Raw genomic sequence first — 24,753 nt, forward strand, 5'->3', positions numbered from 1 at the left:
GATTTTTAATTTTTCAATTTTTCGATTTGGACTTTTTTTTTGATTTTTAATTTTTTCGATTCTTCAATTCGATAATTTTTTTGTTTTTCAATCATTGGATTGTTAAAATTTTTGATTTTGCCATTTTCAATTACATTTTTAATTCTTCAATTTTTTAATATTACGATTTGAGTTTTCGTTTTTTTCAACTTTTAGATATTTTATTTGTTTTTTCAATTTTTCAGTTTTATAGATTTTTCGATTTTTGAAATCTTCGTTTCTTCAGTTTTTCGATTTTTATTTTATTTTCCGATTTTTCAATGATGAGACTTTTTATTACATTTTCAATTGGATTTTTTCATTTTTCGATTTGAGTCTTTCAATGTTTCAATTTTTTGTTTGTTCAATTTTTCAACTTTTCGTTTCTTCAATCCGATTTTTTTTATTTTTTGATTATTGAATTTTTAAAATTTTCGGTTTTGAATTGTTTTATTTTTTAGTTTTTCGATTTGGGCTTTTTGGTTTTTCACCTTTTGAACTTTTGATTTGATTTTTTTTATTTTTAACTTATTCGTTTCTTCAGTTCGATAATTTTGTTATTTTTCAATCATTGGATTTTTAAAATTTTTGATTTTTAGTTTTGACATATTTCAGTTTTATAAATTATTCGATTTTTGAATTCTTTGTTTTTTCAGTTTTCGATTTGCAATTTTTCTAGTTTTCAATATTAAATTTTTCGTTTTTTCAATTTTACGATTGTTTTTCGATTTTTTTTTAATTAATATTTCAATTGGATTTTTTCATTTTTCGATTTGAATCTTTCAATGTTTCAATTTTTCGTTGTTCAATTTTTCGGAATTCTTAAAATTTTCGGTTTTTAATTTTTCAATTTTCGATTTGAGCTTTTTGTTTTTTCAGTTTTTCGTTTGTTCAATTTTCCGAATTTTTAATTTATAATTTGTCGAGTTTTCATCTTTTGAATTTTTGATTAGATTTTTATTTTTAAATTTTTCATTTTTTTAGATCGATTATTTGATTTCTCAAATATTGGATTTAAATATTTTTTGATTTTACGATTTTTTCAAATATTGAATTTTTCGATTTTCGACTTTCGATATTTTAATTTTTTCAATTTTTCAGTTTTATAGATTTTGGATTTTTGAATTCTTTGTTTTTTCAATTTTTCGATTTTTAATTTTACCATTTTTCAGTCAGAATTTGTTTTCAATTTTTCGATCGTTCAACTTTTCAATTTTCAGTTTCTCGATTTTTATTTTTTGATTTGCGATTTTTCTAGTTTCCAACATTAAATTTTTCAATTTTTAAATTTTTCGATTTTTCAATAATGAATTTTTTAATTTTTCAACTCTCAAAGTTTTCAGTTTCTCAATTTTTAATTTTGTTCTAGTTTTCGATATTAAAATTTTTCGTTTCAATTATACAATTATTTTCGATTTTTCAATCAGGAGATTTTTTTAATTTCGTCATTTTTCAATTGGAATTTATTTTTTAATTTTTCAATTTTTCGATTTGAGCTTTTGGATTTTGCAATTATTTGTTTGTTCAATTTTCGGGCTTTTTAATTTATAATTTTTGATTTTTCAATCACTGGATTTTTTTAATTTTTAATTTTGCCATTTTTCAATAGGATTTTTTAATTTTTCAATTTTTCGATTTGAGCTTTTCGATTTTTCAGTTTTTGTTTGTTCAATTTTCCCACTTTTTAAGATATAATTTTTTGATTTTTCACCTTTTGAATTTTTGAATTGGTTTTTTTGACTTTTAAATTTTTCGGTTCTTACTTTTTGATTTTTCAATCACTGGATTTTTAAAGTTTTTGATTTTATTTTATGGTTTGAGTTTTCGATTTTTTCAAATAATGAATTTTTAGATTTTTCAAGTTTCAGATTTTATTTTTTTCTTCAATTGTTCAGTTTTATAGATTTTTCGATTTTTAAATTTTCGTTTTTTCAGTTTTTGGAATTTTAATTTTGCAATTTTTCAATTAGAATTTTTTTTCAATTTTCCGATTTTTCAACTTTAAAATTTTAAAGTTTCCTGATTTTTATTTTTCGATTTGTAATTTTTTTAGTTTCCAATATTAAATTTTTCGTTTCTTCATTTTTACGATTATTTTTTGATTTTACAATCACGATTTTATTAATTTTTCAATTGAATTTTTTCATTTTTCGATTTGGGTCTATCAATGTTTCAATTTTTCGGTTTTATGGATTTTTCGATTTTTGAATTCTTCGTTTCTTCCGTTTATTGGGTTTTTTAAATTTTGATTTTTGATTTTGCCACTTTTTAATTTTTTTATTTTACGATTTGAGTTTTCGATTTTTCAACTGTTAGATGTTTTTTCAATTTTTCACTTTCTGGATTTTTTAATTTTAGAATTCTTGGTTTCTTCAGTTTTCGAATTTTAATTTTGCAATTTTTTAAAAAAAATTTTCGTGTCTTTTTTTCAATTTTTATTTTGAAATTTTTCGATTTTCGAGTTTTGTGTTTCTTCAATTATTCAAGTTTTCAATTTCAAATTTTTTCAGTTTTTCATTTCTTCAAAATTTCGGTTTGCAATTTTTATAGTTTTCAATAACAAATTTCTTAATTTTTCGATCTACCAAGTTTAGAATTTTTTATTTTTTCGATTTTTTAAATTTTCGTTTCTTCAATTTCTATTTTAAAATTGGTTTGTAATTTTTTCAAATATGTCATTTTTTCGGTTCTTATTTTTTAATTTCACGATTTTTTATAATGGAATTTTTTGATCTTTCAGAGTTGGAATTTTTCGGTTTTTCAAATTTTTGACTTCTCAATTTTTCGATTTTTCAATTTTTAAACTTTTAGATTTTTTAATTGAGAGATTTTTCGATGTTAAGGTTTTACAACTTGGTCATTTTTAATTTTCATCAAAAATAACAAATTACAAATGAAAAATATTGTAAAATCGAAAAATTGGACAATAAAAATCAAAAAATTAAAAAATCCAAAAATGATATAATAATTGAAAAATAATGTAGAAATTCAAAGTCGGTCAGGTTAAAAAAACAAAAGATACCGAACCACCAATTTACGCCAGTTTGAATTGGAAGCCGACGTGCTTTGTCGTGATTGGTCGGCAGAAATTCGGAAATTAACTGTACGACCAATCAGATTCGAGTATTCCTTACTTGTTATCTTGCGTCACCGGAATCTTCGACCCGTTGGGTTTCAACTCGATGGTTTTATTCTCCCCAAAATCGTCCCTACTTATCTCAAAGAACAACCCAAAAGTGGACTGCATGTCAGTCTCCTTATAATCGAGTAGGCCTTGCAGCGAGTTGGCCATCACAGGCGTCAAACCCTTCAGGTCTGCCAACCCCACAGTCTCATTCAACAACTTCTTATAGAGAGCTAAAGGAAAAGGTAAGTCTATGATGGTAAAATTGTAGATGGCTAGCCCGCAAATAATCCCTGCAACCACAAACACGTATATCCTACTCAGTACCCAGCACTACCCTACCTATCAAAAAATAAACAGGCTCTTCCTCGAACGACGTCTCCGAGAACCACAGCGCCCTCGTCTCCTCGTACTCCTTAAACATCCCGTACTTAGGGTCCAGAATCTCCTTCAACAACAACATGAAAAACTCCTTCCGGACTCCACCGGCGTCCTCAGCTTCTTCGCCACAGAACTTCACCTTCAGCGGCTTTTTCAGGTCGTCGGCGTCGATGTTGCTCAGTTCTCTGAGTGCGTCGTTCACTATTTGGTCTCTCGTGATGTTTAAAACTAAAAATTGGTTAATACTTTGAATGGCCGACGGTCTGAAAAGCAGCGAGAAGAAGGCCTGTTGAGCGGCGACTTGCATTGCTTTTTGCATCTACAATTTCTAGTTTGTATAAGAACGCGAGAAACTTTCGACAACGCACTTGTATTCCTTGGTCAGTCTCTAGAAGCAACGTCTTGGCTTGGGCGTCGAAAATGAACGGGTAGTTGCAGAGGAAGAGTTTCCCTGTCTGGAAGCCAAAGCTCGTGATTGGTTTAAGATTTTCGTTGGACTTACATTCTGGTCGGTCAGCCACATGACGTAGTCGACTCGGACATCTAAGTAATCACTTAAGTCTGATATGTGGAACGTGTCGTATGGAACTTTTAAACCCTCTACGCTATGGTTAAGTTTATTTAAATATGTTAAGGTATCTAACATCGCTACAAGACTAGAATCGTAAAATACGGTCTGGAAAAAACGGGTTTAAGGGGTGTTTGGTTTGTGGTGAGGGCTTACTTTGTTCTCTGGAATTTTTTGATTTCTTAGGATAAAGCTAACGACAGACTTAAAAATTCGTATCAGTTTCTCGAAGTAATCACAACTCATCATCGTCCACCACATTCCTATTACTTTACTGGCTTGAGGACCGAGCTTCAGGAGTGCACTGGTGAACGGTTTGTGGAGCTTTATGTACTGTTTGGGGTTGTAAAATTCGTGGTATAGAGGTAGGACGAGGTAAATTCTCAAAGTTTCCACGTCGGGCGGAGAAGGCGATAATTTGTTTAAAATGTCGTCTACTATGGCATTCCATATCTGTAAACAAGAAAAATTCAAAGGAAATTCTATATTATTTTTTCTTAAATCTAGAGATAAACGAAAAAATTGTATTTTATTTTACACTGCTTTCACAATAAAATTTTGTGACGAATTATCAAAAAAAAAAAATCATGAAAAACAAAATAAAAAAACGCCAAGAAAGCTATAAGAATGCACCAAAAGAATTACATCAAAAAACTCTAAAAATCTGAAGATAAAAAAAATTAAAATATCCAAAAAAAGAAATGAATTATTAAAAATTAAGAACAGAAAAACTGAAAAATCGAGAAATTGCAAAATGCCAAAACGAAATCTCGAAAAAATTTATTTTGGAAGGTGGAAACGTTGAAAAATCATAACGTTAAGAAGTAGAAGAATATGTATGTAGTACAAAAAAATTGAAAACTAGAAAATTACAAAAAATAGATAAATTGAAAAATCAAGTTGAAAAGTCAAAAATTGAAAAATTAAAGAATAAAAAAATTGAGAATTTAAAAATTTAAATAATGAATCAAATAACTGAAAAATCCTGAAAGTGAAATATCGAAATATTGAAAATCGAGAAATAGAAAAGTTGAATTATCGAAAAATTGGAAGGTCAATAAATCGAAAAGCCGAAAAGTGGAAAAATCGGAAAATTGAAATATCGAAATAGGTACTATAAAATTCAAAAATCGAAAATATCAAAAAATTGAAAAACCATAATTTAAAAACCGAAAATTTGAAAAACTGAGGATCGAAAAATCTAAAATTTAAAAAAGAATCGAAAATTGAATAATCAAAAACTTGAAAAATCAAAAATCCGAAAAAAAGAAGAATTGGAAAACTGAAAAACCAAGAAATAAGAAAATCAAAAAATTGAAAAATCTAAAAGTCGAAAAGTCAATAAATCGAGAAATTGAAAAACCATAATTTAAAAACCGAAAATTTGAAAAAGTGAGAGATCGAAAAATCAAAAATCCAAAAAAATGAATTAAATAACTGAAAAATCTTAAAAGTGAAATGTCGAAAAATTGAGAAATCGAAAACTAAAAACTCCAAAAATTGAAGATTACGAAATTGAAAAATCGAAAAATTATAAAATCGAGAAATTGAAAGTTTGAAAAATCGAAAAAATGAAAGATTTACAAATCGAAAAGTCGACAAAATTGAAAAATTAAAAGTGCAAAAATCTGAAAAATCGAGAAATCGAGACGCCGAAGAGTCCAAACATCGTAAATCGAGAAATGGGAAAATCAAAAAATCAGAAATTTAAAAAGTCGAAAAGTCAAAAAATCGATTAATCGATCAATTCACGTCGGGTGGAGAAGGCGATAATTTATTTAAAATGTCGTCTACTATGGCATTCCATATCTGTAAACAAGAAAAATTCAAAGGAAATTCTATATTATTTTTTCTTAAATCTAGAGATAAACGAAAAAATTGTATTTTATTTTACACTGTTTTCACAATAAAATTTTGTGACGATTCGTCAATTTTTTAGTGGAGGCATGAAAAACAAAATAAAAAAAACGCCAAGAAAGCGATAAGAATGCACCAAAAGAATTACATAAAAAAACTCGAAAAATCTAAAGACAAAAAAATTAAAATATCCAAAAAAGAAATGAATTATTAAAAATTAAGAACAGAAAAACTGAAAAATCGAGAAATTGAAAAATGCCAAAACTGAAATCTCGAAAAATTTTATTTTGGAAGGTGGAAACATTGAAAAATTACAACGTTAAGAAGTAGAAGAGTATGTAGTACAAAAAATTTAAATCTAGAAAATTACAAAAAATAGATAAATTGAAAAATCAAGTCGAAAAGTCAAAAATTGAAAAATTAAAGAATAAAAAAATTGACAATTGAAAAATTTTAAAAATGAATCAAATAACTGAAAAATCCTAAAAGTGAAATATCGAAATATTGAAAATCGAGAAATAGAAAAGCTGAATTATCGAAAAATTGGAAGGTCAATAAATCGAAAAGCCGAAAAGTGGAAAAATCGGAAAATTGAAATATCGAAATAGGTACTATAAAATTCAAAAATCCAAAATATCAAAAAATTGAAAAACCATAATTTAAAAACCGAAAATTTGAAAAACTGAGAGATTGAAAAATCTAAAATTTAAAAAAGAATCGAAAATTGAATAATCAAAAACTTGAAAAATCAAAAATCCGAAAAAACGAAGAATTGGAAAACTGAAAAACCAAGAAATAAGAAAATCAAAAAATTAAAAAATCTAAAAAAATAACTGAAAAATCTTAAAAGTGAAATGTCGAAAAATTGAGAAATCGAAAACTAAAAACTCCAAGAATTGAAGATTACGAAATTGAAAAATCGAAAAATTATAAAATCGAGAAATTGAAAGTTTGAAAAATCGAAAAAATGAAAGATTTACAAATCGGAAAGTCGACAAAATTGAAAAATTGAAAGTTCAAAAATCTGAAAAATCGAGAAATCGAGACGCCGAAGAGTCCAAACATCGTAAATCGAGAAATGGGAAAATCAAAAAATCAGAAATTTAAAAGTCGAAAAGTCAAAAAATCGATTAATCGGTCAATTAACGCCAAAAATTCAAAAATTAAAAAATCAATAAATTGAAAAATCTAAAAAGTGAAATATCGAAAAACTGAATAATAAAAACTCCAGAAATCGAATATTACGAAATTGAAAAATCGAAAAAGTGAGAAATCGGAAGTTGAAAAATCGATAAAATCGAAAAATTAAAAAACCTGAAAAATCGAAAAATTGAAAAACAGAAAAATCAACAAATCGAGACGCCTAAGAATCGAAATATCCACTAGTTGGGAAATAGGAAAATCAAAATGTCGGAAAATTTAAAAGTAGAAAAGTCAAAAAATCGATTAATGGAAATCGGAAATTTAGACATTGAGATATCGAAAAATCTAAAGTTTAAAAAATCGAAAATTGAAAAATAAAAAAGGGAAAAAATTGAGGACTCGAAACGTAGGAAAATCCAAAAACTGATATTTTGAAAAAAAGCGAAAAACGGAAAAATCGAAGAATCGAAAAATTGAACAATCAAAAACCCGAAAAATCGAAAAATTGACAATTGGATAATCCAAACAAATTAATCAAGTAACTGAAGAATCTTAAAAATAAAATATCGAAAAACTGAGAAATCAAAAAATAAAAACTCCGGAAATCGAATATTACGAAATTGAAAAAAATCGAAGAAAAAATTGAAGAATCGAAAAAAATGGAACATTGAAAAGTCGAAAAAATCAAAAAATTAAGAATCAAAAAACCTGAAAAATCGAAAAAAAAACAGAAAAATTGAAAAATTACGAAAAATAGATAACTTGAAATATCAAAAAATTGAAAAACAAAGAATTTAAAAATCGAAAATTTGAAAAAACAAAAATAAAAAAATTGAAAATTTGAAATGTAGAGAAGGCCAAAAAGTGAAATATCGAAAAAACCGAAAAACTGAAAAATAGAAGAATCGAAAAATGGGAAGATCCACAAATCGAAAATTAAAAAAAAAATCGAAAAATCTGAAAGTCGAAAAGTTAAAATAATCGATTAATCGAACAATTCAAAATTTAGAAACGCCAAAAATTGAAAAATTAAAAATTCAAAAACCTGAAAGATCGAAAAACTGAAGAATTGAAAAACTGAAAAATCGAGAAATCGAGACGCCTAAAATTCCAAACATCGATAAATCGATTAATGGAAATCGAAAATTCAGAAACGCCAAAAATTGAGATATCGAAAAATCTAAATTTAAAAATCAACAATTTGAAAAACAGAAAAGGAAAAAAATTGAGAAATCGAAAAACTTAATTATCGAAATGTAGGAAAATCCAAAAACTCAACATCGAAACAACCGAAAAACTCAAATTTCGAATAATGGAAAGATCGAGAAATCGAAAATTTAAAAAAGAATCGAAAAACCTGAAAAATAAAAAATCCGAAAAAACGAAGATTTGGAAAACTGAAAAACCAAGAAATGAGAAAATCAAAAAATTGAAAAATCTGAAAGACGAAAAGTCAAAAAATCGATTAATCAGCACTAAGACGCCAAAAATTGAAAAATCAAACAATCAATAAATCGAGACATCGAAAAATTGACATTAAAAAAAATTGAAAAACCGTAATTTAAAAACTGAAAATCTGAAAAACTGAGAGATCGAAAAATCTAAAATCCAAAAAAAAAAAACGAATTAAATAACTGAAAAATCTTAAAAGTGAAATATCGACTAATTGATAAATCAAAAAATAAAAACTCCAGAAATCGAATATTAAGAAATTGAAGAATGGAAAAATTAAGAATCGAGAAATCGAAAAATTGAAAAACCTGAAAAATCGAAAAATTAAAAACAGAAAAATGGGAAAATTACGAAAAATAGATAACTTGAAATACCAAAAAATTGAAAAACCAAGAATTTAAAAACCGAAAATTTGAAATAAAAAATCAAAAAATTAAAAAATCAAAATGTAGGGAAATCAAAAAACTGAAATATCGAAAAAACCGAAAAACTGAAAAATCGAAGAATCGAAAAATGGGAAAATCTACAAATCGAAAATTAAAAAAAAATCGAAAAATTTAATAATCAAAAACCCGAAAAAATCAAGAAATGGGAAAATAAAAAAAAATATAGAAATCTGAAAGTCGAAAAGTCAAAAAAATCGATTAATCGAGCAATTCAAAATTTACAAACGCCAAAAATTGAAAAATTAAGAATCGAAAAATTAACAATTGGATAATCGAAAAGCCGAAAAATCGAAAAGGTAAAAAAAATCGAAAAATAGAAACGAAAAATCGAAAAATTGAAAAAATCGAAAAAGTGAAAGATCGAGAATTCGAAAAGTCGATAAAATCGAAAAATTAAAAATTCATAAACCTGAAAAATCCAAAATTGAAGAACTGAAAAATCGAAAACTAAAAACTCCAAAAGTCGAATATTACGAAATTGAAAAATCGAAAAATTACAAAATCGAGAAACTGAAAGTTTGAAAAATCGAAAAATTGAGATATCGAAGAAAAAAGTGAAGATCGAAAAAATGAAATATTGACAAATCGAAAAGTCGATAAAATCAAAAAATTAAAAATTAAAAAACCTGAAAAATTGGAAAACTGAAGAATTGAAAAACGGAAAAATCGAGAAATCGAGATGCCGAAAAATTCAAACATCGATAAATTGAGAAATGGGAAAATTTTTAAAATCGGAAAATTAAAATGTCGAAAGTCAAAAAATCTAATTTAAAAAATCGAAAATTTTAAAAATAGAAGCGGAAAAAAATGAGAAATCGAAAAATTTCATTATGGAAATGTAGGAAAATCCGGAAACTGATATATTGACACAACCTAAAAACTCAAAAATCGAAAAAATGGAAGAAAAAAATTGAAGAATCGAAAAAATGAAACATTGAAAACTCGATAAAATCAAAAAATTAAAAATTGAAACATCTGAAAATTCGAAAAAATGAACAAATGAAAAACTAAAAAATCGAGAAATCGAGACGCCGAAGAATCCAAACATCGACAAATCGAGAAATGGGAAAATCAAAAAATCGGAAAATTTAAAAATCGAAAAGTCAAAAAATCGATTAATGGAAATCGAAAATTTAGAAACGCCAAAAATTGAGATATCGAAATATCTAAATTTAAAATTCAAAAATTTGAAAAACAGAAAAGGAAAAAAATTGAGATATGGAAAAATTTTATTATCGAAATGTAGGAAAATCCAAAAACTGATATATCGAAACAACCGAAAAATGAAAAGATCGAGATATCGAAAATTTAAAAAAGAATCGAAAAACTGAATGATCAAAAACCTGAAGAATCAAAAATCCGAAAAATCGAAGAATTGGAAAACTGAAAGATCAAGAAATGGGAAAATAAAAAAATCGAAAAATCTGAAAGACGAAAAGTCAAAAAATCGATTAATCCAGCAATTAACGCCAAAAATTGAAAAATTAAAAAATCAATAAATCAAAAAATCGAAAAATTGACTACTGGATCCTCCAAAAAAATGAATCAAATTACCAAAAAATCTTAAAAGTGAAATATCGAAAAATTGAAAAATAAAAACTTCAGAGATCGAATATAACGAAATTGAAAAATCGAAAAATTGAGAAATCGGAAGTTGAAAAATTGAAAAGCCAAAAATCGTAAAAGTAAAAAAATCAAGAAATCGAAAAATTGGAAAAATCGAAGAAAAAATTGAAGAACCGAAAAAATTGAAAAATAAAAAAGGAAAAAATTGAGAACTCGAAAAATTTAAGAATCGAAATGTAGGAAAATCCAAAAACTGATATATTAAAAAAAAAACGAAAAACTGAAAAATCGAAGAATCCAAAAATTGAATAATCAAAAACCCGAAAAATAGAAAAATTGATCAACTGAAAAATTTTAAAAGTAAAATATCGAAAAATTGAGAAATCAAAAAATAAAAACTCCGGAAATAGAATATTACGAAATTGAAGAATCGAAAAATTGAAAATCGAGAAATTGAAAATTTGAAAAATCGTAAAAAGCAAAAAAAACCCGAAATCGAAAAATTGAAAACATCGAAGAAAAAACTGAAACATCGAAAAAATGGAACACTGAAAATTCGATAAAATCGAAAAATTAAGAATTAAAAAACCTGAATCTTAAAATTAAAAACAGAAAAATTGGAAAATTACGAAAAATAGATGGACTTGTCAAATATCAAAAAATTGAAAAATCGAAATGTAGGGTATCCAAAAACTGAATATCGAAAAAAGCGAAAAACTGAAAAATCGAAGAATCGAAAAATTGGAAGATCCACAAATCGAAAATTAAAAAAAATCGAAAAATTTAATAATCAAAAATCCGAAAAAATCAAGAAATGGTAAAATAAAAAAAATCGAGAATCTGAAAGTCGAGAAGTCAAAAAAATCGATTAATCGAGCAAAAAAAAATTAGAAACGCCAAAAATTGAAACATTAAAAAATCAATAAATTGAAGAATCGGAAAATTAACAATGGGATAATCCAAAAAAAAAATAATCAAACAACTGAAAAATCCTAAAAAGTGAAATATCGAAAAATTGAAAATAGGAAATTGAAAATTTGAAAAATCGAAAAATTGAAAAATTTTAAATTAAAAAAAAATCGCGAAATTGATAAATCGAAAAAATGAAATTCGAGAATTGAAGATTCAAAAAATTGAAAAACTGAAGAATCCAATAACTAAAAAATCCTAAAATTGGAATGTCGAAAAACTGAGAAAATGGAAGCTGAAAATTTGAAAAATCGAAAAATCAAAAAAAGAAAAAATTGAAAAGGGAAAAATCTAGAAACCGGAAAATTTAAAAAATCTCGAAAATGAAGAACCTAAAAATCCTAAAACTGAAACATCGAAAAATTGAGTTACCGAAAATAAACAAAAAATCGCGAAATTGAAAATCGAGTAATTGAAAAATCGAAAAATTGAGAAATCGGAAGTTGAAAAAAAAACGAAAAAACAAATAATCGAAAAACTGAAAAATTGAGAAATCGAGAAATGGGAAAACCAAAAAATTTAAAAATCTAAAAGTCGAAAAGTTGAAAAATCGAAATATCAAAAAAGGGAAAAATGGAAAAGGAAAAAATCTATAAACAGGAAATTTTTAAAAATCTCGAAATTGAAGAACCTAGTAATCCTAAAATTGAAATATCGAAAAATAAAAACTCGGGAAATCAAAAATAAACAAAAAATCGCGAAACTGAAAATCGAGAAATTGAAAAAACGAACAATTGAGAAATCCGAAGTTGAAAATCCAAAAATCGAGAAGAAAAAAAAAACACGAGAAATCAAATAATCGAAAAATGAGAAATTGGAGAAAAATTGAAGAATTCAAAACCTGAAAAAGTGAGAAATCCAGAACGCGATAAGTCGATAATCGAAAAGTCGAGAAATCGAGAAATGGGAAAATCAAAAAATCGAAAAATCTAAAAGTCAAAAAGTCAAAAAATCGAGAAATCGAAGATTTATAAACGCTAAAATCTAAAAGTCGAAAGTCAAAAAATCAAGAAATCGAGAAGTCGAAAAATAGATAAAAATCGAAAATTTTGAATGCCAAAAATTGAAAAATCGCGAAATTGAAAAATCAGGAAATCGAAAAGCCGAAAAATCGAAAATTCGAAAAACCGTTACAAAATTTTGCTTTTTTAAAAAATCTCGATATCTAGGATAAAGATTCAACACGAATTCATAAACCACAAGATCAGGAGTTACATTTTAACATTTAAATAACGGTTACTATTGTAAAATTTGCAGATGACATCATTCCACCGTTAGTGGAGGTGAACAGGCAAATTTCGGTTAGCGTTTTACCATCTATATGATATTCCCTAACCTATATACAAAAGTTGACAACAATCGGTTCAGTAATTTTGGGTATTAAAAATCTACACAGACGGTGGACAGACAGACAGACAGGCAGACGGAAACAAGCGGCAGACCTATGTCGAGAAAACATGAAAACTTACGCTCGGGAAGTAAAAATCGATCAAAAAAGCGACAAAAAATTGGCATAAAAAAGGTTAAAAAGAGGATAAATGATGAATAAAAACGACATAAAAGATTTGAAAATACTGATAAAACACAAATATAGATCCATTGCATTTTGTACATTTTAGATTGGTTTTATCCGGGTGATTTTGAAATTACGTCAAGTGGATACACAAAAAATTATATACCTAAAAAAATTGTTAACAGACGCCAAACAGATAAACAAAAAAGTTATGACCAATTTTTGCACACTCTAGGAACTATGAAAATAAAAATTTACTTAAACCTGCTCACTTACCAGTTCCTTGATGGTATCATTCTCCATCTTCGCAATCAACGAGAACGCCCTCTCCGCATCCACCATATCCACCCCATGGTGCTTACTCGTGCAATAATAGTGCGCATCCCCCTTAATCAAAAACGACCCATTCAAACACGCCAGACTCTTAAAAACCACCTCCAAATACGACAAAATATCCTGATCCACCTGCCCGTTCACCCCAATCCGCACACACGGCTCCAACTTCGCCGAATTCAAAATCGAAATCTGGCTCTCGGGCTCATACGTGCGAAAATCCACCGGGGCGATATTCTGCTTCTTGTCCGTGACCGAAACGAAGCAGTGATCGCCGCCGGCGAAAATCCGCCGAATCACAGTATTGGGGGCTGCGGCGTTCGGAACCACGGGAACCCCACTGGGGGAAACCCACGGCCCTAGCACCACCTGGGGGGTGGAGGCGTTACTGGGTTTACGGAGCCCCAACTGGCCGGCGCCACCCAGACCGTAGCTGTAGACGCGGCCGCGGGACGGGACGAAGGCGAGTGAGTGTTGGCGGCCGCACGAAATTTGAGTAATAGTGGAGCCCATGAGCTCCAAGACCTGCGGATGAAACAAACAACGGTTACGAAACGTCTTGACTTTGTTTTTGAGGGGTACCTGGCGCGGGAGGATTTCGTTGGAGTTGCTGGCGTGGCCCAATTGGCCGTACATTCCGGCGCCGCACGAGAACACGCCCCCATCTAGCGTCAGGAAGGTGGAGAATTCGTCGCCGCAGCAGATGTAGCGGACTCGGCTGTTCCTGAGGGTGCGTAGCTGCGTGGGGAATTTTTTAGAACTTGTGTCGTTTAAGCCCAACTGACCGTGGATGTTTTTGCCTAATTTGAAAAAAAAAAAAAATTGATACTAGGGAGGCTATGGCGGTTGTGATTTACCCCATCCGAAGATGGCGCCCGATTTCGATACGGAGAACGTGTGGTTGGATCCGCAAGCTATTAAAGCTACTGGAATGCCATACAAAGATATGACTTCTGTTGGTGTTGATTCATATTGTGTTACTGTTCCTATACCCAGTTGTCCGAAGTCGTTTGCTCCCCACGTTAAAATTTCTCCACCTGGAAGTCAACTATCGTTTTTGGAATTTATGTACAATCGCACGCAAATGTTTTGAGCCTATGGGCGGATCATTTTTGCCGGTCGTCACCGAAGGAGGCGGTCCAAATCGTCCAAGGGCAGAATTTGTAGGTAGGCTCAAACTACAACGAAATTTACGTGTTGACCAAATTCTTACCCTGAATTAGTTTTAATATCATAAATACCCTATCTAAAATGTTCAGAATATGATGAGTCTATACTTGTGATTTACCATTCCATTAATATTTTTTGGATTTGTTTATACATACAGGGTGACTCAAAAAAAAAATAATGACTGAGTCAATTTATTTTATTGAAGAAATCAAGAATTGCAAAACTGAATACTTTGAAATCTTGTCAATTAGTTAGAAAAAAAAAACCTGTCCTGCTCTAATAACATCGAGAATATGCTCAAAATCACACTAATATTAGCTATAATTGTGCCGACCATAGTTATAAAATTCACATTAAAGTAAGTCACGGATATTTTTTTGAAGTGTATTACATTTCAAAAAGCAAAAAAAATGTTCAGTTTATAAACTTCATAATTTTGGTTTAAAGTTTATCAATCATATTTGACGCTTTATTTTATCCGTTCCATTTGTTATCCTTTACTGCGGTCTCTCTTGGATCGAGGTGTAACACTGGACCGAACGTTCTTCGACCGATAGGATAATTTATTACTTCCGACATCTTTTCGGTGACAAATTTAATCTTTGCATACTTCAGCGTAGTTAGTGAACTCGTTGTGACCACTGAAATATACAAAGAGTAAATTTTGAAATGGAACGAAAGTCGAAGAATACTTTCAAAGCCACGATCAAAATGTATTTGCTTATCTTCGTCAAAAAATGCATGACGTCATCGTAAAATTTGATATGATGAGTCTATACCTGTGATTTATCATTGCAGTAATATTTTTTAGATTTACTTATACAGCCTGTCTCAAAAAAAGGTCACTTCGATTTTCGATTTTTCGTTTTTTCGACCAACCATTTCATCGAATTAGATTTTTCAGTTTCCAGTTTTCTATCAACTTTTCGATTTTATTACTTTCTAATTTTCTGATTTTTCAAATTTGCGGTATTTTGATTTTTCGAGTTTTCAGTTTTTTCGTTTTTCGATTTTTTAATTTTTCGTTTTTTTGATTTTTCGATGTTTCGATTTTTTAATTTGCCATTCTTTCAATTTTCGATTTTTCGTCTTTCCATTTTTAGATTTTTTGATTTTTCTGTTCGTCAGTTTTTAGACTTTGCAATTTGTTTGCATGTTTCGATTATATTTTACTTTCCGATTTTTTTGATTTTTGAATTCTCGATTTGACGTTTTTAATTCTTTGATTTCCGATTTTTCAATTTTCCGGTTTTTTAATTCTTCTATTCTCGATTTTTCGATTTTCCATTAATCATAAAATTTTTCGATTTTTCGGTTGTTTTATTTTTGACCTTCGATTTTTCAACTCTCGATTATTCGATTTTCCATTTTCTGATTTTACAATTTTTCGATTTGCGATTTTTCGATTTTCGTTTTTCCGCTTTTGTGGTTTTTCGATTTTTCTGTTTGTTTCAGTTTTTATGGTTCTGCAATTTGCAGCTTTTAGATTTCAATTTTGTTACTTTCCGATTTTCCACTTTTCGATTTTTTGATTTTTCAATTTTTAGGCCTTGCAATTTTTTTACTTTTTCGAATATTTGTTTCATCGAATTTTCGAGTTTTCGATTTTCGATTTTTCGGTTTTTCCATTATCCGATTTTCGATTTTTCGATTTTCCATGTTTAGATATTTTTCGATTTTTTTTTATTTTTCGATTGTTCTGTTCGTCAGTTTTGAGACTTTGCAATTTTTACTTTTCCACTTTTCTATTATTTTAGTTTCGGATTATTCGATTTTTGAATTTTCGTTTTTTTTTTCATTTTTCGATTCCCCATTTTTTAATTTTTCGATTTTTCGGTTTTTTAATTTGTCGATTCTCGATATTCCGATTTTCGATTTTTCGATTTTCCAAACTTCAATTTCCAGTTTTAGATTTTTCATTTTTTGATTTTACGATTTTTCGATTTTTCTGTTCGTCAGTTTTTAGGCTTTGCAATTTGTTGTTTACTTTTCGATTTTTCGATTATTTTTTTCCAGTTTGTTTATTTTTGAATTGTCGACTTTTAGAGTTTTCAATATTATGAATTTTCGAATTTTCGGTTTTCCTATTTTTCGATTTTTGATTTTTCCATTTTTCGGTTTTTTGATTTTTCAATTCTCGGTTTTTCAATCTTGCAAACTTTCGATTTTTCAGATTTGTGAATTTCCAGTTTTTCGATCGACCTACGTATTAGATTCATTGAATTTTCGATTTTCGGTTTTTCCATTTTTAGATTTTTGATTTTCCAGTTTTGTATTTTCAGATTTTCTGTTTTTCGCATATCTGATTTATCAAATTTTCGATTTTTCGGCTTTTCGATTTTTCGATATTTCATTTTCGAATTTTCGATTGTTCAGTTTTCCATTTTTCAGCTTTTAGACTTCCATTTTTTTACTTTTCGATTTTACAAATTTTCGAGTTTCAATTTTCAGATTTTTGATTTTTCGACTTTCTTTTTAAATCTTTGAATTTTTCGGTTTTGATTTTTCGAATTTTTGATTTTTAATTTTTCCATTCTTCGGTTTTTAGACTTCAATTTTCTTTCTTTTAAATTTTTCGATATTCTATTTTCCGCTTTTCAGAATTTTCGATTTTTAGAAAATTTGAGTAGTCGAATTTTCGATTTTTCAAATCATCGATTTTTCCATGTTCAATTTTTCAATTTAAATTTTGCGATTTTCAATTTGTCCATTGTCGATTTTTAGAATTTTCGGTTTTTCAATTTTTCCATTTTCAACTGTTAGACTTCAATTTTGTTACTTTCCGATTTTTTGGTTTTCGATTTTCCAATTTTCAGAATTTCCAAGTTTATTCAGATTTTCGATTTTCCACTTTTTCGATTTTAGATTTTTCGAATTTTTGTTTTTCCAATTTTTTGCTTTTTCGATTTTTCTGTTCGTTTCAGTTTTTAGGTTTTGCAATTTTTTTTACTTTATGTATTTTGTTTATTTTAATTTCAGATTTTTTTTATTTTTGTTTTTGATTTTTTAATTTTCAATATTACAAATTTTTGACTTTTCGATTTTTTGGTTTTCCCGTTTTTCAATTTTCGATTTTTCAAATTTTGAGGTTTGTGAATTTCCACTTTTCGATCGACCTAGGTATTTGATTCATTGAATTTTCGATTTTTTGATTAGCCATTTTTAGATTTTCGATTTTTACGATTTGTTTTTTTCGATTTTCTGTTTTTTGCATTAGTGAATTTCAGTTTTTCCGATTTTTGATTAATCAAATTTTCGAAAAAGTTACCATGCTTACAAAAACTTCAAAACATTTACGATATTTCAAAGTATTCAGTTTTGCTATTCTTGATTTCTTCAATAAAATAAATTTTTTGAGACACCCTGTATAACCAAATCTAAAAAATATTAATGCAGTGATAAACCACAAGTATAAAACTCATCATATTTTATACATTTATTCTGCAAAATTTTGAGGTGACGTCAAAAATGTTTTAGAGGGGATAAGCAAATATATTTTAATTAAAAATGTATCATGTTTATCATGATTTTAAAACATCTGCAAGATTTCAAAGTATTCGGTTTTGCAAATTCAAAATTAAATTGCAAATTATTGTTTCATAATTTTGATTTTTTTTCCAAAAATCTGGACGTTTCGAATAAAAACTCAACACGGAGTCATAAACTACATGTGTAGCACTATGTTACTGTATACAATTTAAAACCCATTTACTATGCATAAATTTGTAGTGACGTCATCACATTATTGGTGGGGATGATTAGACAAATTTAATAAATTTGCGACATTTATGAAAAAAATATCAGTTAACAAAAATGGCACGTTTTTATTATTATGCCAGTTACATGTCACTCAACGACAATATCGTTTTTTTTTAAGAGTATTTTATTTGAAAAAGTGATGAAATTTTTTATACGGAACAATTGGTCGAAAGATGTTAGAAAGCAAAATAATTCATGTCCGGACCATCGTTACTCACGAACGAAAGTGACCATTATTTTATGGGAACAACTACCTGCTAAATCTTCTCCGACAAATTCCAGAGAACTGGTGTGAGCCATAAATATTTCTTACCAAATGTATATATAACTACTGTCCGTCCCGTTATTGTCAATAAAATTTTATAGGGTAAAATGTGAATTTGGTTGTAGTTTGAGCCTACCTACAAATTCTGCCCTTGAAGGATTTGGACCGCCTTCTTCGGTGAGGGCAGGCAAAAACGATCCGCCCATAGGTTCAAAACATTTGCGTGCGATTGTACGTTTATGGGGTGGTTTTACCAGTTGATAAGGCCACGGAATGCCTCTGACCTGCCGCTATTTGGATTACGTGGTACTTGGCTAGAGATTTTATTAGTTTTGGTGCTGGTTGTAAAGTAGCACCCAGTTGGTGTCCTAACTGTCCGTAGTTGTCCGCGCCCCAGGAAAAAACTTGTCCCCAACGATTAAGGGCCATGGAGTGCATAGCACCACAAGCCACACTGATTATCGGGTGGGCCTCTAATCCGGTCACCAATTCTACAAAACACGAATTTTGTTTTTTATTGAACTAGTGGGCTATAGGGGATGGCAGGTTTGCCGGCGTGTGCGACAGAGACAGCGATATGGGAAAATTTGGGTACCAATACTCTACCCAGATTGGTAACGCTCCTCTACGTCAAAAACACGTCACCTAGAGTGCCTTGATAAGAATTGTCATAGAGAGTGAGGACACGCTGAAATAATGAGAACTTTTCAAAATTTTATTTTTTATTTTGTGGCTCATGGATAGTTTGAAATTTTGGACCTTTTCATTTTGTTTATTTCGTAAGATCATGGTTTAACGATTTGCCTAAGATTCTAATAACATAATAATGTTAAAGTTAAACTTAGCCCCGCCCACCCACCCGTTCCCTAATTTTTTCTTCAAAAATAAGATTTTTTTAAATTTTTTAACAACTATTCTACAGAAGAACATATAATAAACCCCGCCCACCCACCCCGTCTCCATTTCAGTTATTCATATTATCTGGTCTGATAGAAAGTGGATCCTATGTTGAACAGAAATAAAATTAGTCCTTAGCATAAGATGAGCATGGGTGGGTGGGAGGGGTTAGTATTTGATAAGATAATACTGATTTTGGCAAATGACATAGCTTCTAAGAAAATAGAGGGTGGGTGGGCGGGGCTAATATTTGATAAGGTAAGATTGAACAATATTAGGAATAGGTCATAGAATAAAGTAGAAACTAGAAGATTTGAGTTTGCAATTTTTCTAGTCTTCAATAGCAAACTTCTTAATTTTTTCATTTTTCAAGTTTGGAATTTTTTATTTTTTCGATTTGTTAAATTTTCGTTTCTTCAATGTCTGCTATTTTTAATTTTTCAATTTTACGATTTCTGAGTTTGACAACTTTTCCGATTTGTCAAATATCCCATTTTTCGATTTTTATTTTGCAATTTTTCGAATTGTGAGTATTTTGTTTCAATATTTCAAGTTTCCTATTTTTCGATTTTTCTTTTTTTCATTTTTCAGTTTGTCGGTTCTTGTTTTTATTTTTTTAGTTTCTCGATTTTTTAAAATTCAGTTTTTAATCTTTTAGTGTTGGCATTTTTCGGTTTTTCAATATTTTGACTTCTCAATTTTTCGATTTTTGAATTTTTAAACTTTTAATTTTTCAATTGACATTTTTTTACTTTTATCAAAAATAACAAATTTATTCAAACCGAAATTTTGAAAAATTGTAATCCAAAAGTGAAAAATCCAAAAAACGAAAAATTAAAATTCTGAAAGTTGGAAAATTATAAAATCGAGAAATCGACACATAAAAAATCGAAAAGGAACAAAATCGGGAAATCGAAAAATTTAAGAATCGAAATGTTGAAAAATCCAAAAACTGACAAATCGAAGAAAAATTGAAAGATCAAGAAATCGAAGTACAAAAATCGAGAAATTGAAAAATCTACAAATCGAAAAGTCAAAAATCGAGAAACAGAAAAGAAAAATTTAGTTGAAAAATTAAAAAATTGAAAAATCGACAAATAAATACTCGAGAAAATGAAAATTAAAAACAAATCTAGCGAAATTCAAGAACTGAAAAATTGAGGAATCGAAAAATAAAAACTCAAGAAATCGAAAATTAAAAAAAATCGCGAAAACGAAAATCGAGAAATTGAAAAATCGAAGAACCAAATAATTGAAAAATCCTAAAACCGATATATCCACAAAATGAGGAATCGGAAATCAAAAAATCGAAAATTCGAAAACTCGAAAAACAAAAAAAAATTAGGAAACCGAAAAATCGAAAAATTTAAGAACTGAAATGTTGAAAATTCCAAAAATGAAATATCGAAAAATTGAAAAACTGAAAGATCAATAAATCGAAAATTTTAAAAATCCAAAAATTGAAAACTCTGAAAAATCAAAAATTGAAGAATCGGAAAATTGGGAAATCGAACAACTGAAAAACTGAAAGATAGATAAATCGAAAAATCGAAAATTTTATAAATCCAAAAATTGAAAAATCAAAATATTGAAGAATCAGAAAATTGAGATGTTGAGCAATCGAAAATTCGAGAAATCGGGAAATGGAAAATTCGAAAAACCGAAAAATCTACAAGTCGAAAAGTCAAAAAAAAAATCAAAAATGCGAACATTCGAAATCGCCAAAAATTGAAAAATCCAAAAATCGAAAAATAGTAAAACGGTAATATCGGAACATTGAAAAATCGAAAAATAAATACTCCAGAAAATGAAAATTTAAAAAAAAATCGCAAAATTGAAGAATCGAAAAACTGAGCAATCGAAAAATAAAAACTCAAAAAATCGAAAATTAAAAAAAAAATCGAAGAACCAAATAATTGAAAAATCCCAAAACTAATATATCGACAAACTGAGAAATCGGAAGCACAAACATCGGAAATCGAAAATCCGAAAAATCGAAAAAGAAATAAATTGGGAAACCGAAAAAATTAATAATCGAAATGTTGAAAAATCCAAAAACTGACAAATCGAAGTTAAATTGAAAGATCAAGAAATAGAAAAGTCAAAAATCGAGAAACAAAATAGAAGAAAAATTTAGTTGAAAAATTAAAAAATCAAAACATCAAAAAATTGAAAAATAGTAAAACGGTAATATCGGAAAATTGGAAAACCGAAAAATCTACAAGTCGAAAAGTCAAAAAAAAAATCAAAAATGCGAACATTCGAAATCGCCAAAAATTGAAAAATCCAAAAATCGAAAAATAGTAAAACGGTAATATCGGAACATTGAAAAATCGAAAAATAAATACTCCAGAAAATGAAAATTTAAAAAAAAATCGCAAAATTGAAGAATCGAAAAACTGAGCAATCGAAAAATAAAAACTCAAAAAATCGAAAATTAAAAAAAAAATCGAAGAACCAAATAATTGAAAAATCCCAAAACTAATATATCGACAAACTGAGAAATCGGAAGCACAAACATCGGAAATCGAAAATCCGAAAAATCGAAAAAGAAATAAATTGGGAAACCGAAAAAATTAATAATCGAAATGTTGAAAAATCCAAAAACTGACAAATCGAAGTTAAATTGAAAGATCAAGAAATAGAAAAGTCAAAAATCGAGAAACAAAATAGAAGAAAAATTTAGTTGAAAAATTAAAAAATCAAAACATCAAAAAATTGAAAAATAGTAAAACGGTAATATCGGAAAATTGGAAAATCGAAAAATAAATAGGTACTCCAGAAAACGAAAATTAAAAAAAATCGCAACACTGAAGAATCGAAAAATTGAGCAATCGAAAAATAAATGTTTATATGTACAAATAAATATGTTATGTTATGTTATGTTAAAAACTCAAGAATTCGATAATAAAGAAAAATCGCGAAAATGAAAAATCGAAGAACCAAATACTTGAAAAAGCCCAAAACTAATATATCGACAAAATGAGATATCGGAAGCTCAAAAATCGGAAATCAAAAAATCGAAAATCCGAAAAATCGAAAAAGAAAAAATTGAGAAACCGAAAAATCGAAAAATTTAATAAATAAAATGTTGAAAATTCCAAAAGCTGAAACATCGAAAAATTGAAAAACTGAAAGATCGATAAATTGAAAAATCGAATAATTGAAAAATCGGGAAATGGGAAATTCGAAAAACCGAAAAATCTAAAAGTCGAAAAGTAAAAAAAATCGAGAATCCGAAAATTCAAAAAATTGCTTAATCGAGAAATCGAAAATTGAAAAACCCCAAAAATTGAAAAACCAAAAAATTGAAAAATAGCAAAACGGTAATATCGGAAAATTGAAAAATCGAAAAATAAATCCTCGAGAAAATGAAAATTTAAAAAAAATCGCAAAATTGAAGACCCGAAAAATTGGGCAATCGAAAAATAAAGATCGCGAAAATGAAAATCGAGAAATTGAAAAATTGAAGAACTAAATAATTGAAAAATCCCAAAACTGATACATCGACAAAATCAGAAATCGGAAGCTCAAGAATCAGAAATCAAAAAATCAAAAATCCGAAAAATCGAAAAACAAAAAAAATTGAGAAACTGAAAAATTGAAAAACTGAAAGAACAAAAAATCGAAAATTTTAAAAATCCAAAAATTGAAAAATCAAAAAATTAAAGAATCGGAAAATTGAGACGTTGAGCAATCGAAAATTCGAGAAATCGGGAAATGGGAATTTCGAAAAACCGAGAAATCTAGAATTCGAAAAATCGCTTAATCGAGAAATCGAAAATTTAAAAACGCCAAAAATTGAAGGATCAAAAAAATTGAAAAATGGCAAAACGGTAATATCGTAAAATTGAAAAAAATCGAAAAATAAATACTTGAGGAAATGAAAATTGAAAAAAATCGCAAAATTGAGCAATCGAAAAATAAAAACTTAAGAAATCGTAAATTTAAAAAATTGCGAAAATGAAAATCGATAAATTGAAAAATCGAAGAACCAAATGATTGAAAAACCCCAAAACTGATATATCGACAAAATGAGAAATCGGAAATCGAAAAATCGAAAAAGAAACAAATTGGGAACCGAAAATTCGAAAAATTTAAGAAATAAAATGTTGAAAATTCCAAAAACTGAAATATCGAAAGATTGAAAAAATGAAAGATCGATAAATCGAAAAATTGAAAAATCTGAAAAATAAAAAAATTGAAGAATCGGAAAATTGAGATGTTGAGCTATAGAAAATTCGAGAAATCGGGAAATGGGAAATTCGAAAAACCGAAAAATCTAAAAGTCAGAAAGTCAAAAAAAAAAGAATCCGAAAAATCGCTAATAGAGAAATCGAAAATTTAAAAATCGAAAAATAAATACTCAAGAAGATGAAATTTAAAAAAAATTGGGAAATTTAAGATTCGAAAAATTAAGGAATCGAAAAATAAAAATTCAAAAAATCGAAAATTAAAAAAATCGCGAAAATGAAAACCGAGAAATTGAAAAATCGAAGACCAAATAATCGAAAAATACTAAAACTGATATATCGACAAAATGAGAAATCGGAAGCTCAAAAATCGGAAATAAAAAAATTGAAACTTCGAAAAATCGAAAAAGAAAAAAATTGAGAAACCGAAGAATCGAAAAATTTAAGAAATGAAATGTTGAAAATTCCAAAAACTGAAACATCGAAAAACTGAAAGATCGATAAATCGAAAAATCGAAAAATTGAAAAATCTGAGAAATAAAAAAATTGAAGAATCGGAAAATTGAGATGTTGAGCAATCTAAAATTCGAGAAATCGGAAAATGGGCAATTCAAAAAATCAAAAAATCTAGAAGTCGAAAAAAATCAAAAATCAAGAATTAGAAAATCCTAAAAATCGCTTAATCGAGAAATCGAATATTTAAAAACGCCAAAAATTGTAAAATCAAAAACTGAAGAATCGGAAAATTGAGAAATCGGAAAATAAAAACTCCAGAAACCAAAAATTAAAAAAAAAAACGTGAGATTAAAGAATCGAAAAATTGAAAATCGAAAAAGGGACGAACTGAAAAATCTAAAAATTAGTACTTGCTAAAATAAGACTGATTTTGGCAAATAACATACCTTCCAAGAAAATAGAGGGCGGGTGGGCGGGGCTAGTACTTGTCAAGATAAGACTGAGTTTAGCAAATGATATAAATCCTCTGAGAAAATAGGGGGCGGGTGGCTGGGCTAGTACCTCCCTAGATAAGACTGATTTTGGCAAATAACATACCTTCCAAAAAATAGAGAGCGGGTGGGTGGGGCTAGTACTTGTTAAG

At 28.2% G+C, this 24,753-nt stretch overlaps 1 protein-coding gene across 5 annotated transcripts in view; it reads right to left on the reverse strand.

Annotated features, from left to right (window-relative positions):
- Nucleotides 1–24,753, reverse strand: part of LOC135143733 (probable E3 ubiquitin-protein ligase HERC4) — a 37,409-nt gene that overhangs the window by 7,224 nt on the left and 5,432 nt on the right. For all 5 annotated transcript variants that reach the window (XM_064075650.1, XM_064075649.1, XM_064075653.1 and 2 more), the window contains 9 exons: nucleotides 18,819–19,055; nucleotides 14,228–14,407; nucleotides 13,953–14,170; nucleotides 13,314–13,895; nucleotides 4,248–4,544; nucleotides 4,026–4,199; nucleotides 3,892–3,978; nucleotides 3,485–3,842; nucleotides 3,153–3,435 (listed from right to left, as the gene is read on the reverse strand). In XM_064075650.1, the coding sequence (XP_063931720.1) occupies nucleotides 3,153–3,435; nucleotides 3,485–3,842; nucleotides 3,892–3,978; nucleotides 4,026–4,199; nucleotides 4,248–4,544; nucleotides 13,314–13,895; nucleotides 13,953–14,170; nucleotides 14,228–14,407; nucleotides 18,819–19,055 (2,416 nt within the window). The remainder of the gene's footprint in view (nucleotides 1–3,152; nucleotides 3,436–3,484; nucleotides 3,843–3,891; nucleotides 3,979–4,025; nucleotides 4,200–4,247; nucleotides 4,545–13,313; nucleotides 13,896–13,952; nucleotides 14,171–14,227; nucleotides 14,408–18,818; nucleotides 19,056–24,753) is intronic.

Source organism: Zophobas morio, unplaced genomic scaffold, assembly GCF_036711695.1.
Source record: "Zophobas morio isolate AGI-343-1 ecotype UQ-CSIRO unplaced genomic scaffold, CSIRO_AGI_Zmor_V1 ptg000074l, whole genome shotgun sequence".
In the NCBI taxonomy this organism is placed as follows: Eukaryota; Metazoa; Arthropoda; class Insecta; order Coleoptera; family Tenebrionidae; genus Zophobas; species Zophobas morio.